Source organism: Carassius carassius, chromosome 18 (assembly GCF_963082965.1).
Source record: "Carassius carassius chromosome 18, fCarCar2.1, whole genome shotgun sequence".
Taxonomy (NCBI): Eukaryota; Metazoa; Chordata; class Actinopteri; order Cypriniformes; family Cyprinidae; genus Carassius; species Carassius carassius.
In genome coordinates, this window is record NC_081772.1 from 5,217,433 (window position 1) to 5,235,466 (window position 18,034).

Here is an 18,034-nt window from a genome sequence, read left to right on the forward strand (position 1 = left end):
GACACTTTGGTTTTTACTTTATTGTTTTCTTTACTCTAAGGCATTGCAGCATCCTCATACATCAACTTCTTGACAAAGTTTGAAATGTCCTAATTGTTTTTTTTAAGTATCACTATGATTCAGCTCAGCACAAAAGTGTTATTTGAATGTTATCTTATATAGCTGTATATCTAAAAAATAAGAAATAAAAACATTGTTTGGCAGAGTCTCTTAAGAAGAAGATCAACCGGCAAGAAGCTGAGTACTAAGGGTGTCCTCGAATGCACAAATGTAAGTCTGCAGTGTAAGCAGTACTGAGAAATGTATAGTTGCTGCTTCTGTCCCTGTTTTTTTTGTTTTGTTTTGTGGAAATGTTCAAAGCTTTCAGTAAACACTGGTTCAGAAACAGGTTCAAAATAACATTGCAGGTGTTGTGTCGATTTGTCCTAACCTGTCAGATTTTCCTACCTTCCACTAAAACAGTGGGTAGTACAATTCGACAATGAAAATGCTACTGTAAAGTATGGTTTATTAACGTCTACACCTACCACAACCATAAACCTACCCTTACTGCGATGCAAATACAGTAATTATGTGTTATATTCACGGTTGTAGATAGAAGGGATACAGCTACAGGAAACAACAATAAATATTTTATTCTACCAATTAGATTGTGTTTTTATTAAAGTCTACACCTACCCCAATCCTAAACCTACCCTTACAGTAATGCAGATACATTAAATATTGTTGTTTAGCATGAGAAAAAGGATGCAATATTGATGTTTTTTAAAATAATAAAGTAACTTTTTAAATTACTTTATTAAAGTAATGTTAACTGATTACTTTTGATTACTTTTTTATTAATTTTCTAATGAATTTTAATTTTCAACTGTTAATCATTTTCAAACATTTACACCATCCAGCCTGTAGTGGCTCAACACCGTCAAACTTTCAAAATAATTCATCACTTGAATTAAGATGATCAAATTTGACTTTATACTGCCTTTTACTTTGAGATTGATCCGAAGTTCAATGCAGATTTAAAATCATAAGAAATTGTTTACTTGAAACCAAATCTTTGCATAACTACAGGAAACACTGCATCTAACAATGGTTTGGGAAAAAAATTGTTAATTAAAAAATAATAATAAATAAAAGCATATAGATCAGCTCAAATATGGTTATCTAATAATCATAAGTACAATTCTGTGTACTAAATTCCTGAAACTGGTGTTTCATTTCAAACATTGGTGTCTCTTTGTATATGATATGATGATAGTTTTCTCAAAACAAGTTAAACGCTCATGATGACTCAGTGACTCAGAGCAGTTCTAGAGGTTATGCTTGTGTTCATGTTCTCATATATTGAGGCGGCAGAGGCTGAAAACACTGCATGTCATTCATTTCCATGAGGGGTGGGCTGCATGGGAAAAAAACATTTCAGACGGGAAATCTCAAAACTCATACAAACTAATTCTGAAACATGTACAACCCTATTTTTTGTATGAACCTGACATATAAATGGTTTAAATCTATAGGTTGGGGACATGCAAAATAATTCAAAATAATACGTTCTCTCCTGAACTGCACCTTCACTTCCATTTTTCTTTTCAGTCTCTTTATTTTAGCCTGAAATCTATCTCTCTCATGACTTTAATACTTAACAAATCTATACTTTCTAAATTGCCTACATCTCAAAACTAGTGCATCACTACAATATATTTATAGAAAAATCCTAATACTAAATATGAGTCATTATAATTACCCTTATAAAAATTTACATAGATTTTATAAAAATACAATAACCATGTATTTCTATTATTATTATTATTATGGCAAATGGATTACCATTTGTAATTATTTTTAAATAAATTGATTTGTAAATTCATTTTTAATTTGTGGTTACCATGGGTTAACAATAGTAACCATTGTCTTTGTATTTAAAGTAATATCATGTTCCTTTTTCGTGTGTGAGCTGAAGCATTGCAGTCACAACTAACCGAGTCATGATTTATTAGAGATTGAATTATCGAATAGCGGATTCAGAAATAATCGCTTTAGTATATTCGACAGGCAATTATACAATAATAATATTAAATAAAATAGCGGGCCAAATCAGCTGCCAGGCCCCTGGGAATTGTGCTGGTTCTCCTAATGGCCATTTGTCTCAGAGTAGGCTAGTCAGTGCAATTTGGGAAATTAATAAATTAAAACTGTATGTGGATGTGCGTAAATATTAAAATGTAATCCCCTTTGTAATCATTAACATTTTCATAAGTAACTGTCATTTAATTACACATTTTTTCTTAGTAACTGTAACTGAATACAGTTAGGCCTACATTTATTTTGTAATTAAATGACGTAATGCCGTTACAACACTGCTCACAAGCTACAGTTAGAGAAGAGAGAGTGCTTGGGGATTATTAGTATTGGGGATTATTGACAGAAGCCAGGGGGGCAATTTGGCCAGGACACCTAGGTTACACCCCTACTCTTTACAAGAAGTGCCATGGGATTTTTAATGACCACAGTGAGTCAGGACCTCGGTTTAACGTCTCATACGGAGGACGGTTATATTATATTATATTCATCGAACAGCAACAACAAATAAATCACTCTCTGCTCTTGATTGAAAAGCTTTTGTAACTCTTACAAAGAATCATCTTTAATTTATACAGTCTAATATGCAATGCCATTTTACATTTTATTATTTTAATCAATTTCTGTACCTAAAAACTAATGCTAGACTTACTTAAAAAACTGCAAATCACTGTTTATTTTATGTGTATCTTTACTCTATTGTATCTATTTGTGCTGTTGCTTGTAGTTAGAATTTTATTTTATTTATTTTTATTTTATTTTTCCATAAACACAGCACATACCGATCTGTACCGAAACCGTGACTCTAAAACCGTGAAACAAACTGAAAAAGTGAAAAAGTTTAACCGTTCCCCTACTACGAAAAATACTCTAGCCACTATTCTGATTAAATAATTTTAATATTATATTATCTTAAATTGATTTAAATTGCTAATAATAATAATATGCCATTATATTTGTTCACAAATGTTGTTGGTCCATCAAAATTCAACAAAAACTTATTTTTTGACAAGCATACTTACAAGAGCATACATACAAGAGAGGCTTTAGCTCCACTTTAAACATTAAGCTTTAAACACTTCCTGTGCTTTTTTGTTTAGCTCATCTCAACATTCCTTTCTAATTATAATTATGTTGTGTGTTAAAACAATATTGTAACATCAGGTGATGTGGAACCAGATTTAGCAGGCTGGTAGGAAAACTTAGACTCAGGTGTTTACAGACAGCTTACAAAGAGGGCTGTTAAAGTGACTACAGAGCAGTTTCACATCCTCTGCCTTCTCAAACATCTTACAAAGACACAGTTTGTCAGATTTTGTTGAGGAAACATGGGCACATTATCTCTTGTCCTGCTCTTGCTTTCAGTCCAGTGGTCCTGGGCTCAGGAAGACCCTCTTCTGCCTTTCTCTGAACACCTGGACCCCGAGCACAAGGTGCGGCTGAAGTGGGGATTTGATGAGATCCAGGGCACAATCTTGTTCGAGCTTACTGTCAACACCAGCGGCTGGGTCGGTTTTGGCTTCAGCCCGAAAGGAGGAATGACTGGAGCCGATATCGTCATTGGAGGAGTCGGACCTGGAGGCAGTTTCTTCACGGTAAAGACTGATAACTGTCAAAGTCACCTACAGTGACATTACAACTAATTTTATATTATTTTGATATTTTGTTCTTTTCTTTTATTCATATGTATTTCATTCGTAACTCTAATATGTGAGTCTTATAATTGGGTTGGAATGTAAGATCATTTAGAAGTTGATATTTTATTTCAATCTGTGAAGGTGCTTCAAGCTATTTTGTAATAAACTAGACATTAAAATTACCTGGATACTGTAAAACAGCCTTTATGAGTGTGTGTATTCTGGCCTTAACCAGGCATTTCCAGTTAGTTACCTGTTATGTGTAAACAAATGATGTAGAACATATCACAAAAACATGTTGTTATGAGAAAAAATATACACAGTTTGTCATTAATTTTGTTCAGGACCGTCATGCTGGGGGTAACTCAATGCCTGTGATTGACCAGCAACAGAACTACAAACTCTTGTCTCTGACCGAGTCTGACGGGAAAACAGTCATGAAGTTTCAGAGGTCCATCGGTTCCTGTGATGAAAATGACTTACCCATCACTGTGAGTCCTGGAACAACATTCCCACACTAATGTTAAAAAGTTTGGGGTCAGTCATTTTTGGGATGAAATATTTTTTTCAAACACCCCATTAACAAAAAAGAAATTGTGAGGATTGGAGAATGGTCAGTATTAGATATTTTTAAAGGGATAGTTCACCCAAAAATGAAAATTTGATGTTTATCTGCTTACCCCCCGGGCATCCAAGATGTAGGTTACTTTGTTTCTTCAGATTTTTGCTTGTTTTGCTTCTCAGATTTATAACTCAAACCATTGCAGTCTGTCAGTCATATAATGTAAGTAAATGGGAATCAAGTTTTTGAGAGTCAAAAAACATCCACAAACAAAATCAAATTAAATCTTAAATTAAAATTAAAACTTAAATATGTTATTTCATGACCCACAACAAATAATGTAATAACACTTGACACCTACAGTGAACAGGTTGGATAAATGTACTGTTTGTTCCTGGAACACATCCTGCTCTACAAATAAACAGAACACGGAATTCACACAATGTAAGACACACTCTGGGACAATGAAGTCTGTATTGACCCTGTTTTGTTTAGGGACCCTCAGTTGTACTTAAAACCCCTTAAACAGATGAACTGAGAAGAGAGAAAGGCTAGATCAGAACGGACAGCTAAAGAGTTTTTTTTTTTTTTTTTGGTTCAGATTTTCCAGCTGCTATCTGCAGATCAGGTGTTTTTGAATGCCTATCAATGACTGTCTTTTGTTTTAATTGCATGATCAGAATCTCCCCATGAAGCTGATCTATGCGTATGGCCAGACTGATGACATCATGTACCACAGCACCCGAAGAGGAACGAAGGAGCTGAACCTGTTGAAGTACATGCCTCGGGTCAACCCTCCAAACAGCAGCTTTTTTGACATAACTATGGTCAATGTAAGAAAGTTTTGTTTTGCTTTATTTACTTTAGTCAATTTCAGAAAATAGCCAATTTTTTTTTAATAATATATAAAAGATTTAACTTGGTGTGATGAATAAAGAGACAAGCAGTCTTACATGTTAAGGTTAATATTTGTCCTAACAGGCTGTTAACATTTTGCATTAATATTAATTTTGGAGATACAAATCCAGCTACTAAACATGTTGTGCATTATGTATTAAACACAAAAACGCTCCCTCTGACTGCAAATGTATGAGAATTATAGTTTTCAGTGAGAACAGAAAATGTTGTCGTGATGTATCAAGTTAGAATAAGGTGCTTTGATTAAGAAAAAAATAATTTGAAACCACTTTAGACTAGACTATAATGTTTCTATTATAATTGTTCACTTGTAAGAGTGAATTAATGGAATAGTTCACCCAAAAATAGCATTGTCAAAAATTGCCATCGCTAATGCCTACTCTACTTTGAGTTACAGTAATGATTATTTTAATCATATTTGCAAAAACATCTGTCTTAATTTATTAATTAAATTATATTTACAATCATTTCAGTTCACTGTACCAGCCAACCAAACCCACTATCACTGCAAGATCGTGAGAGCCCCGACATTTGATCGCAAACAGCACATTTACCGTGTAAGTAGTTCTATGAACTTCACACACACAATCTATCCTGATCTATCCAATGATCTGTCATCTTCATTACCAATTTACTTTCATTATGTCCAGATTGAGCCGGTGATCACAAACCGTGACCTTGTGCATCATCTGCTGCTGTACCGCTGCCCTCCGAGTGTGACGGAGCCGTTTGAGGCGGAGTGTTACACATCGTTAAGAACTAACTTGTGTATGGAGACCACTGCAGTGTGGGGAGTTGGTGGAGGGGTTAGTCCCTGTTCTGCATCAGACATCATACATTTCATTTCTTCGTTATTTGTATACTTTTAAAATGATCAATTTAAATCTTGGTTGCAATGACTTAAGATTTCTGGATTCTATGAGTGATCAAAAAATATTTCGGTTTCATATCCTTTTCTTTCAGGCTTTTGAATTTCCTGAAGTGGCAGGACTTCCAATTGGAGGAAATGTTGGTGGTTTTCTCTACAGGCTTGAAGTGCATTACAACAACCCAAATAAAAGTGCAGGTCGGTCAGCACCTTGGTTTTCAATGTTAAATATCTAATTTAAGGTGCTTGGAATTATAAAACACTACATTATTATATATTTTCCCTGCACAGGTCGAGTTGATAACTCAGGTCTGCGATTCTATTACACATCTGAACTCCGTCAGCACGATGCAGCTGTTTTGGGGACAGGGCTTGCGGTGACCCCTGGGTACGCCATCCCACCCAAAGCCAAATCCTTCCTCACATATGGCCTGTGTGACACTGCTTATATTCCAGAGGTTTGTATGTATGTTTATCTACTCTCACTCTCACGATCAGATTCAGCAGATGACGGGATGATCTGTTGTGTTCTGTGTTCTACAGGTTCTGCAGACGCCACATGATCTTCAGGTGTTCTCTGCCATGCTGCACACACACTTAGCTGGACGCAAGGTGCGAGTCGGACACTTCAGGTAAATGTTTTAAACGCTTGATTGTTTTTTACCAATAACTCTCCAAAAGAGTTCACAAATGTTTTTTTAAATAGTATTCACACTCATGTCATTCCAAACCTGTGCTTTTCTTTCTTATGTGTTAAATAAAAGATCAGTAAAAAGTTCATGCTGTTTTTGCCCGTAATAATAATAATAAATATGATTATTATTATTATTAGTAGTAGTAGTACTAGTATTAAATTGGAACAGCTAGCAGTGTGCCAGTGGTTTTCCCATTTTACTAATGACACAAAGTACCATAAAAGTAGACCATATAATATTAATATTTATATTAATGTTAAGATTTATAATTTCCATAGCTCACTTTACAATCATTGAACGAAAAAACTGCCAATACAAATGAAAGAACAGTATCAACTAACATAATGGCATTATATATCAGTATACACATTTTCAGCAAATACTTTTTTTGGGGGTTAACTATTCCTTCAAATGTTCAGACTGTTGTCTATTTCAGAGGGGGAAAACAGATTGACTTGTTAGCTGTGGATGAAAACTATGATTTTGAATACCAGGATGTGATGAACTTGGGCAAAACTAAGACAGTGAAGTTGGTAAGTGTGAAATGATTTGAACCATTGAACAACTTGCAGTGCTGTTTAGTTTACAGTGATTTTAATCATAAATACTGTATCAAATATATGCACTGCACAATACCATACATCACACTGATATGTTATCCAAGCTAAAAACTTAACTGAAAAGTTAGTTCATCAGTACATAATTATATAGTACACAATACACAGTACACAATATTTTTTCAGAAAAATAAAGATCTTTTTCGCTTTCCAGGGTGACAAACTGCTGGTGGAGTGCACTTATAACACTGAAAACCGCAGTACACTCACATGGGTTAGTTTTTTATACAGATATAATAACCTTTCTTAATGCATTACATATATTAAAAAAATCAAAAAAAAAATTTTTTTGGCTCCCTGCAGGGGGGGCTCTCAACTTCAGATGAGATGTGTTTGGCCTTCCTCTTCTACTATCCAGCGATGAATCTGAGTGGCTGTATGAGTTTCCCGAATACAACAACTTTAAGATCTGAGATGGGAATGCCAAGTCCAAAGTAATCCACTTATACACACAAGCATCATCTAAATGTCATCCATGAATGCATTTAGCCCTAATAATGACCATGGCTTATATCTTATAATTGCAGTAACTGGCTCATCTTAATGTCCAACAAAACCTGGAATGACACGTCTATCAATCAATACCAACAAACACTAAAGAGAATCAACCAGCTCGTCATAATTACGGATTCATTTGTAAGTGTCCACACCATACATCAATCTCTTGCTTTTCTAAGTTGTTAACACTTTTCTTTGTGTTTATTTTTCCAGAATAACATATCACGCAACACAGGTCTGATTCCTGACCTCAGTGTCATGCCGTCTGCACCCTGCATTAGCGGCTGTGCCACCAAAAGTCTTGCTTTGCTATCACTGCTCTTCTGTTTGGCAGTGCAGTTCATGCAAAAATACTACTGATGTAACTGGTTATTGTATTCATGTCAAAGATTAAAAGTCAATCAATCTAGATTAGGAGCTCCTGACCCTCACAGGTATAATAGTTTCAATAACCAAAAATCCTACATAATATACATTACTGTAATAACAAATCATATCAGGGAAATCAGGTTTCCCATGTTCCTGGAGATCTCAAGGAATGTCAAAAGTCTAATTTAGGGCCTAGAAAAAAACAGGTGTTTTGTTTTGATTCGTTCAAAAGTGTATTACAAATATTTAATGGCTTAAAAAAATTCTGAGGCTTGATTTTATAATTTATAACATGTTTTCAATGTCTCAATTCAGATGTACTGGGATGTTTTAGGAGAAAATGGGCTATAACTGTAAAAAAAATGCTTTTATTGAAATAATGATCAGCTTGGGAATTTTAACATGGGGAGTCTATGGGATTGATTCCCTTTTGCAGTCAGCTTCTAGCGGCCAGTTGACGAAAAACAGTTTAAGTCACTTCTGTATGGGCTTCACCAGAGAGAGAGAGAGCATCATACGCCCAGAGAGACTTCAGATGACAAAACACATGCCTTGTGTAACCAAACCTACTCTGTAAGTAACCAACGATAGATGTTTTATAATACAACTCTTATAATACAAAAAACATATTAAGAGGTCACAACTACTGCTCCATGGTGATTAATTACCAAAGTTGGTTATTCTTTAATGCAATGTCAATAATGTTTATGCTTGTAATCAGATCTATAGATTTTTTAAAAAATGCATTAAAAATGAAATTCACCAATGACTTGATTGTTTCCCTTTTTTAACGAGCGTTAATTTTCTGTGAATTTTCTATTCGTTTTTGTGGGGCAAAGTAGAAACTGTTGGGTCTTTTAATGGAAGAACTAATTAAAAGGCTGACATTATTATTATATTTTAAATACTCAAATAATAATGTCAGCATAATATTATTTTCTTTCTTAAAAAGAATAAGGGAAGCAATATATAAAATATAACAAACAATTCTTAAAAAAAAAGAGATAATTTTTTTAATTTCCTGTAAAATCTGAGTATGAGTAAATGTATGCGATGTATGTAATGGGTATATTATGAGTGGTTCTTTTCTGGTCTAATTAAGGTAATATTACAATATATATTTACTTAAATATCTAAAACAATAAATTAACCAAATACTGAAAAATGATTGATGGAAATATAGAACCTCAATAAATCTTAAATATTGCATCAGCATAAACATTTTGGAAAAAACACACATTCTTACAAAATAGAGACAATGTTTCAGCTTTTTTGTAAAATCCATATTTATTTATGATTTACAAAAGCCTATGTAACAACCATTAAAATGAATCAAATGAATTCATCTTTAACCTAAAATGAAAACATGACTGTGTGTGTTTATATGTCAGTTTATGTTTCTCAAAGTGGCAAAAAAGGAAGGATATTGACATTATCCTTATGCATCATTTGATTTATGAAGTCTGTTCTCTGGAAAATTATTTACACGGGCACCAACAGGTCTAGACTATGAATGAAAAGATGCATTTGCTTCAAAAAGAAGAGACACACCAGATCCTCCATTTAAATAAACATCTGCAATACTGTGTGCTGAGGGAAGCCAAACAGCGGATAGTGGCCTATGGTGTTTAAATCGCACGTTTGTCACTCACTCATCAAATTTAACCTGCAGATTCTATCCTGACTTATAAAAACAAACTAATCTGTCACTATTTCAAGAAGGTTCAAAGAAATTCCTGTTAATTAAAAGGCTCCTGCGTCTCATTTCCACAAACCTCTTTATTTAAATCAGATCTTTTTAACATTATACTACCATCACACTTTGCTTCACCAACATCAGCTGGCTACTTTGTCACGTCATCGGTTTCATTTAAACACAAAAACTCCTTAAGTTTTATGAAAGTGGTAAACCTCAGCGCTTACGGAATGACAGACTTCCAGATGGTGCTGTAAAATATGACTACATCCTCAAAGGAAATTCACAAATGGTGCTAACAAGTTTATGAGAGCTCATTTCGGAGCAAAATTATTTTAATGCAGACACGAGACTGGCAGAAAGGTGCCTGAGTTTCCATAAACGCGGAAGAACCAGCTTGAAAAATAAAAATAATAAACTGTGACAAAACAACGTAAGTTGTAAGCCTCCTATGTAGGTTTCGTTCACGCGCTACTGTTGATTTGTTCAATAAAATATAGAAAACAATGCGGACCCCTGTTATGTACTCAAGAGTGGTTTACATTTTTCTATTATATCGGCACTTAACTTTCAAAAGAAAAATAGTGAAAAGATGTAGAAAGAGAATAAAATAACACCATAAAATATCCCACATTACTAAAATAAAACTATTAAATGAGCATAGAATGTGTCAATTTCTGAATTTCATAAACAAAAATATCACCCCTTCATGTCATTTCAGTTTTCTTATTAATATAATTAAAAGAATTTACAGTGCTTTATTATAATATATCTTTTGAGGGAATTTAGGAATATCGTCCCGTATTGCAGCTAAAACCCAAAAAGAACATTTGGGAATGACTGGGAAGCCACAGCTGGATGTGTTCTGTGTGTGTTTTTTCCACGGATGGGTCACATATTGGCAATTAGTCCTACTTGGGTTCTTCACTACTGCTTTACGTTCAGTTCGTTCTCCAGTTCCATCAGCTTTCGGGACGCTTTCATTTTATTCGACACTTCCTTTCCCTCTGAGAAGAGTCTCTGGCGCTCCTTAAACGTCATGTTCTCTGGAGCTCCTCCTATTGTGTTCTCCTGATCGGGGCCGCTGCAATTGAGCAATCATTTGTTATTAAATGCAGTATTCATAAAAACAATTATCCTGAAAAAAAAAAATGCGATCATTTATCCATCCTGTGTCATTCCAGACCTGTGCAACTTATTTTTGTGGAATACAAAAGGATAGAAAACGTATCAAAATTCATCGATTTCATTAAATACGTCACATCAAATTGTATCATGCCAGATTGGATGTTATGATGTAAAAAAATCACTGACAGCAAAATCCGGCACAGAACTAAATTAAATGCAGATTTGAGAATTAAAAGAGTTCAGACTTTACTTTGCACAAAGTTATTATGTAGCATCAGAGGACTTGATATATAGCACAAATACAGTCAAACAGACTACTTCTGTGGTACTTTAAAGGTGTTTTTGTCTCATTTTTGAAGCTCGACAGTTCCAGTCCCCATTATATAAAAAGGATCTTCTGCTAAACATCACCTTTTGTGTTCCTCAGTTTAAAAAAAATCTAATTATGTACAGGTTTGGAACAACATGACGGTCAGTAAATGATGACTGAAGTTTATTTTTAGGTGAACTATCCGTTTAAACAAAGCACAGATAAATGTCCCAAGTAGACGGGTTCTTCTATGTTTGGGTGGTTCTTCTAACACAACCAAAGCTGTGAGCTCAGAGTTTGATGAAGGGATAATGTTTGTGGAAGCTTAATGAAAAACATCATAGCTTAAAGTCCAACCCCTGCATGGCATCTTTAGTTTCTATGCATCATATAAGCACAAACATTTTGGGTTTCAAGACACATTCAAGATGCATGAGTGTGTTTCTCACCCTTTCGTCCACTTCTCTCGCAGGTCCTTGTAAACCTCTCCTGATCCTAGTCCTGTTGTGCTTCCAGTGTATGAATTAAATCCTGTTTTATTTTTGTCAAATGGTAAAAAACAATGTGAATTTCACAAGAAACATCAATGTAATTTTTAAGAGCGATTAGCAAGATAATTGCAAAAGCTGCTGGGCACATAATGGTGAACTGCATGTACAGTATATATACATACATTTAAAGTTTATATATATATATATATATATATATATAGTTATTTGTAACTAAATAAACTAAATGAGATGACTATCACATGGAAAAACAAACTTAACTTTAATTAAAATTAAATGTTACCTTTACAAGTAACTGAAATAAAATAAGTTTAATTACTGAAATTAAAACTAAAACAGAAAAAAGCTACACAAAATAACAGAAAAAAAACTAATAAAAAATATTTAACGTTTTTTCTTACATTTTTTTGTTGTTTTTAAATAGTACTGTTTAGCTTTGTTTTTATATTAGTTTTAATTTGAGTAATTTTAGTACTCAAACTTTTTTTTTTATTACAGTTACTTGCCAAGGTAACATTTCTCATTAAAAAAAAGAAAAGTTTTTCCAAGTAATATTTATTTTATTGCAGCTTTATTTCAATCACAACTTTATTTCAATTGATTTTCAATATTTTTAGTTACCAATAAAATATTAATAATGTTAATAATTTAAGAACGTAATTTACAATTCTATATAAATGTACAGTATATAATTTAAGTTGATTTTAAACTCCAACATCCCCATAGCACAGACACTTAAATCTGTGCACCGTGCAGTTTAACCATACTGTTGGCCCAGCAACTTCTGTTTTCAACAGGAATCCACAGACCAGAAGCTGAACAGCGAGAAGAAAGCTGGTTTAGTTAGTGTTAAAGCATTCCAAAGCACACCTGACACGAGGTCTGTGGATCACAGGTCAGAGCTGGAGGTCAAGCACCAGCTGCTACTAAACTTGTTTTGTGTTGAGAAACGTCTGCAAGTGAGACGCTTCCCAACTCTGCACAACTGGCCTGTACGGCAACCTCCACCACTGACCCACCGTAGGCATCATCTGTGAGGCTCACGTGTCCTTGTGTCTGTCAGGGCGAAGGGATGGTCTGCACTGACCCACAGAACGGAAGTTTGTTTATAACCAATGGGGTGCAAGAGCACCGCCACAATCCAAATGCATGTTGACGCTTTCATTGATTGACTGATAATGGAATGAGTTTGGGCCGGAGAAAAACACAAACACATAGACTTGTGAACCAGAAAAAATGTATAAACTTCTCCACTGGTGAAAACCAAGTACATCAAGAGCAAAACAGGACAGCTGGTGGTTTAGCCTAAAACAAGCAGTCAAAGAATGAAAAGGTTTTGTTTCTGAGGAACATTTAAGGTTTTCTTTTTTTATGCCGGTTTTTGATTTATGAGCTAACTAAGATCTGTGGTTCACATTACTTTGAGACTTTCCTGTTTTTCTTTTTTTTTTAAATTACAGTCAGACCTCAAAAATGAATTTTGAAAATGTTCTATGCTAAAGAAAGTTCTGACAATGATTCATCGAACACCTAAAGTCACATTTTTATTGTGTAGTCCTTCATAAACTCAGAAAAATGTGTAAACAGTTGTACTTTTTTGCTTGTTGATACTTACTAAAATTAAAATGTGTTTTACCTTAAAGGTGCTGTATGTAAGATTCTGACTGTAGTAAAAAAAACAAAAAAACAATGCTACAGTCAGTAATTCTCCTTTGAAAATGTGCGTTCCGAGCTGGAATGTCTTTCTCTGTTTTGGTTTGTGAAATCCGCCCAATGCTAGTTAACCCAATTGTATTTCGGCACCCCAAGTTCTCAGTTGGTTGAAAAAACAGCGTATTTCATTCATCGTCAAGTGCGATCTTTCCTGTTTGTGTCGTTAATCTGACAACCTGCGTGTGCGTCATGTCTGAGGAGGAGGGGCCGAGTGAAAAAAACCCTCTCCAATATTTTGTATTTGGACTGTAATACCTAGTTCAACCACTCAGTGTCAATCCTACATACAGCACCTTTAAAAGGTACAAAAATTTCAATTTTTACTTTTTTTAAAAACTTTTTTTTCATAAAATTAATGTTGAACAAATACATCCCTTTACTCAAAAATAAAAACAAATCCTTTCTAAAAACCCATTAAAAATTCCCGTGGCAACTCAATAAAGCAGAAAATGACCATTAAAGGCTGAAAGTCCACAGCTTGTGATCCTTTTTGCTCAAGAGACTTGGTGGTTCCAGAAGGTCGATGCACCTCCTCGGGGAAGGTGAGGAGAGGGGCTGTGGAATCCCATGATTCCATGCATCCCAACATGAGAGCAAGCAGGGGAGGGTGGGTGGAGCCAAGCAAATGATGATGCCAAACACATATAAAGACAGCAGGCAGACAGACAGAAGATAAGAGTGAGAACTACAACACAGCTGAAACCAAGCAAAACCAATACTGTCAACACTAAAGCTCTGTTCCATAACCTAGTGAGTTGACTTTTAAGGTGACATATTAAGTGAACCTCAAAAGTGACTGGTTTGAGCTACTCTACATAAGCAGCAACTCACAAGGATAGAATGCTGAGCCAACAATGTCTTCTGATACACAACTCATATTATACATAATTAATCTAGATTGATCTAAATGATTTTTTCTGTAATGAACATTAAAAACAGAAACAAAATAATGTGTTATGTATATGTATACTTTCAAATTAAATTATTCTACATGCTTTTTATAAATTTAAATATATTTTTTTTAGCAATGAATGTACTATTTTAATTAACATTTTACAATAAAAAAGTATGTAGTACATATATGCATAAATATATTGTGATCTAAATGTTTCATATAATATTTGAAGATTTATATTATTATTATACTTTTTTTTTCTTATTATTATTAACATTTATCTACTGTAGACTTGTCCACCATCTTAGATTACATTTTATACTGCTTGAGGATTTGGCCAAAAAGAACCTGCAGTTCCCTAAGTAGACAGCTTACTAGGTTTTGGAACAGGGTCTAAATGTAAAGTCAAAAATCAAAGGGTGTGTATGAAATATCAACAGTGCACTAGACTGGTATCAAAACATCACTAGTGTTTTGCGGAGAGGCTGTTAGCTTGAACTGGTTTTGGGTCCATGAGTGGCTTCAGCAGTGTTGCAGACAAGAATGAAGATGTTGATTTGGTAAGAGACGCATTAAGCAAAGCAGCAGCGATTGCAGTGGTTGATTCGTAGCTTGAAAAGTCTGAGCATGGAGGAAAGCCGCGCTTTTGATTGGTTGATTAATACAAAGTTAGTTCCTTGGCACGCGTAAATGCAATTTTGATCACAACAGGCCCCAGTGACATTAAGTCGGGGTGAAGCTTTGTGCAGATTACATGCAAGGTCAGATACACTGGGCATCCTTGTGAAATGGTTGAACTGCTTTTTTTGCACATGACTGTTTAAAAGTCTCACAGCTGATATGTTGCACAAGTTACTTTAAAAATAAGTAGGTACAGACAATTGCAAAATCTACAAAACAAACAAACAAAAACAGTATTTGTATACACAGTATACACACAGGTTAATTGAGAACTTAGTAACTACATTTTTTTTCCTCAGTAATAAACTTTAGAGAGGTAAAGGTTTAATTGAAATAAATTAAAATCAATTTTTTTTATTTTAAATAGTATTTATATATATATATATATATATATATATATGTTCATATTTATATTAAAATAAAATAATTACACAAATAATATAATTAACTTATGATTATTTAATTTGCATATTTTAGCAAAATTCAAAGCTATATGAAATTGATAGAAAAATCTTACTTTCATATACAAATATACTTTTAAAACATTGAATTTTTTTCTAAACTTGGCTGAACTACATGCATGGATGTAAAACGAACACTTGAGGGAGGCAAACCCAAAAAAAATATTTCAGAGTGACTGTCTGCACCAAGATTGCTAAAGGTCTCTGTGATGCACAACAAGTTCAAATGGCTTTTAAACAGTCAAGCACAAAAAGGCGCCTCATCCGACAGATCTTTTCCCCTTTGCCAAGTGTAAACCGGACTGAAGAGGTGCAGTGCTGAGACCACCACTGCAAGTAACAAGAAGCCAGTGTCTCGTTCCCTGAGCTGATAATGGATGGGCAGGCGTCTAGCTGCTGAAGCCCAGCCTGCCCCAAAGCAGATCACACACACACATGAAACGGCTGGCAACACCAACAGTACTTGGACTGATTTTGGACCGCACAGCGAATCACAAAGGTCTACTGACTGCTTGTACGGCTCTAGGATGATTCGAGGAAGAGGAATCGGGGAGAATAGGTGATCGGAAAAACAAACAAACAAAAACTAATTACTAATTAAAAGGAATATTCCAGGTTCAATATAAGTTAAGCTCAATCGACAGCAATTGTTGCATAAAATTAAGTGATACCTTATATATATATATATATTTTAACAAGTTCCGTTCAGAAGTTTGGGGCCTTTAATTTAATGTTTTTTTTTTTAAATAAGTCTCTGATAATCACCAAGGGTGTATTTATTTGATTGAAACTACAGCAAAAAGAGATATTGTGAAATATTATTGAATTTAATTTTCTATTTGAATATATATTATTTTACATTTACACATTTAGCAGATTGCATTCAGGCTAACAATTTTCCCCTAACATGCGTTCCCTGGGATTCGAACCCCCTATGACTTGAGCTACATTTTAAAATGTAATTTATTCCTGGGATGGCAAAGCTGAATTTTCTTCAGCGTCACACGATCCTTCAGAAATCATTCTAATATGCTGATTTTGTGTGATTAATGTTGACAACAGCTGAGCTGCTTAGTATTTTTGTGGAAACAGTAATACATGTTTTTCAGGATTCTTAAAAACAGCATTTAATTAAAAAAGAAAACTTTTTTTATATTATAAATTTATATAATATCACATTTTTATCAATTTATGCAACCTTACTGAATAAAAGTATGTATTTCTTTTTAAAAATCCTTACTGACCTCAAATTTTTAAACCGAAGTCAATATCGTCTGTTAATCGCAAAGATGCTTTCAGTTAAGCTCAACTTGAACCTAAAAGATTCCCTGTAAAAGGAAGGATAAAATGAGAATTGAGACTGATTGGCTTTGATACTACGAAAATTTACAGATAGAAAGGTAGACGGAATGTGGAAAATGGAGAGTGCTAAGTCTTCACTGGAAAACAGGAAAAGGAACAAACGAACACCCCCCCAAAAAAACGAATGAACCAATAATAAATGGAGGTTGAGCGGGCTGAGGTCGGGCCCCATGCTCTCCTCTTCGTCTCTACCTTTCGAGTTGGCTGATGGGATGAAGCTGGGTTTGGCGGAAGGGTGAGGGGGCTGCCCTGTCTTGGGAGCAGTACTGTTGGCATTGGCCGCTGCGGGCAGCTGGAATGAGTTGGACAGAAAGATGCCATCTGAGACGGGACGGGGCTTGCGTGCGGTTGGCGGCGGCTGGGGCTTTGGGTCGGGTGGAAGGTCACCATAGGACTTCCGGGTGGCCGAGAGCTTAACCTGACCTGTTAGGCCCGCGTCCTCCTCATCCTCCTCCTCCTCGTCATTGTACGAGACAAACTTGGCAGTGTATATGGTGTCAGGGGAGGTGACCTGGGTTTTGAGGTAGGAGGTGTTTCTCTGAGGTGGGGGCGGAGGGGCACTGTTGTTGTTAGTGGTGGGGGTGCTTGAGGGAGAAAGGGGCTGGTAGTCCCTGGGTAGTGGGGGTCTGTACAGACCAGGCTCGTCTGGCGTCAGCAGCTTGCGCTCGGCTTCCTCGTGCTGCCGGCGCCGCTCTGCCTCCAGGCGGGTGTAGTACTCTTTCTCCTGTCTCCTCTGAAGGGGGGAACATGGGAAGAGCTGGTTAGAGCTGCCTTTGCAAGCCTGCGCCGCTGCGAGGCCTGGGTTAAAGCTAATGGTACCCTGGCTAATGGATGCACCAATGTAGTAAAGCTACATTGTAGTAGAAAAAATGTGTTTACTGATATGATATAGTGTGCTTTCGACTGAATTAAGTAGCTGAATCCTGCATGTTGGAGAAAGTAAGCCACTGGTTTTATTTAACATGGCTACACTGCAAGCAAGCAAGGTCATAACCTAGACGTAAATCAACAGCACTGTCAATACTACAGGTATAGC

At 35.3% G+C, this 18,034-nt stretch overlaps 2 protein-coding genes and 1 long non-coding RNA gene across 19 annotated transcripts in view; 2 read left to right on the forward strand and 1 right to left on the reverse strand.

The window, feature by feature from the left end:
- Positions 1-3,283: 3,283 nt before the first annotated feature.
- On the forward strand, positions 3,284-8,443 carry LOC132092186 (DBH-like monooxygenase protein 2 homolog). The gene is made up of 13 exons (XM_059498315.1): positions 3,284-3,674; positions 4,061-4,207; positions 4,959-5,111; positions 5,670-5,753; positions 5,847-6,002; positions 6,160-6,262; positions 6,356-6,522; positions 6,608-6,696; positions 7,196-7,292; positions 7,531-7,590; positions 7,680-7,810; positions 7,904-8,012; positions 8,088-8,443. Exons 1-13 carry the CDS (start codon positions 3,408-3,410, stop codon positions 8,232-8,234), a joined length of 1,710 nt encoding a protein of 569 aa, XP_059354298.1. The 5' UTR covers positions 3,284-3,407; the 3' UTR covers positions 8,235-8,443.
- A 1,561-nt stretch (positions 8,444-10,004) lies between these two features.
- Positions 10,005-18,034, reverse strand: part of LOC132092199 (afadin-like) — a 130,558-nt gene continuing 122,528 nt past the window's right edge. For 9 of the 17 annotated variants that reach the window (XM_059498332.1, XM_059498338.1, XM_059498337.1 and 6 more), the window contains 3 exons: positions 17,191-17,731; positions 11,827-11,908; positions 10,005-11,023 (listed from right to left, as the gene is read on the reverse strand). In XM_059498332.1, the coding sequence (XP_059354315.1) occupies positions 10,867-11,023; positions 11,827-11,908; positions 17,191-17,731 (780 nt within the window). In that variant the 3' untranslated portion in view covers positions 10,005-10,866. The remainder of the gene's footprint in view (positions 11,024-11,826; positions 11,909-17,190; positions 17,732-18,034) is intronic. The other 8 variants (XM_059498345.1, XM_059498342.1, XM_059498346.1 and 5 more) reach the window with 2 other exon arrangements.
- Positions 13,098-13,550, forward strand: LOC132092190 (uncharacterized). The gene is made up of 2 exons (XR_009422199.1): positions 13,098-13,345; positions 13,389-13,550. It is a non-coding gene; the product is annotated as an uncharacterized LOC132092190 (long non-coding RNA).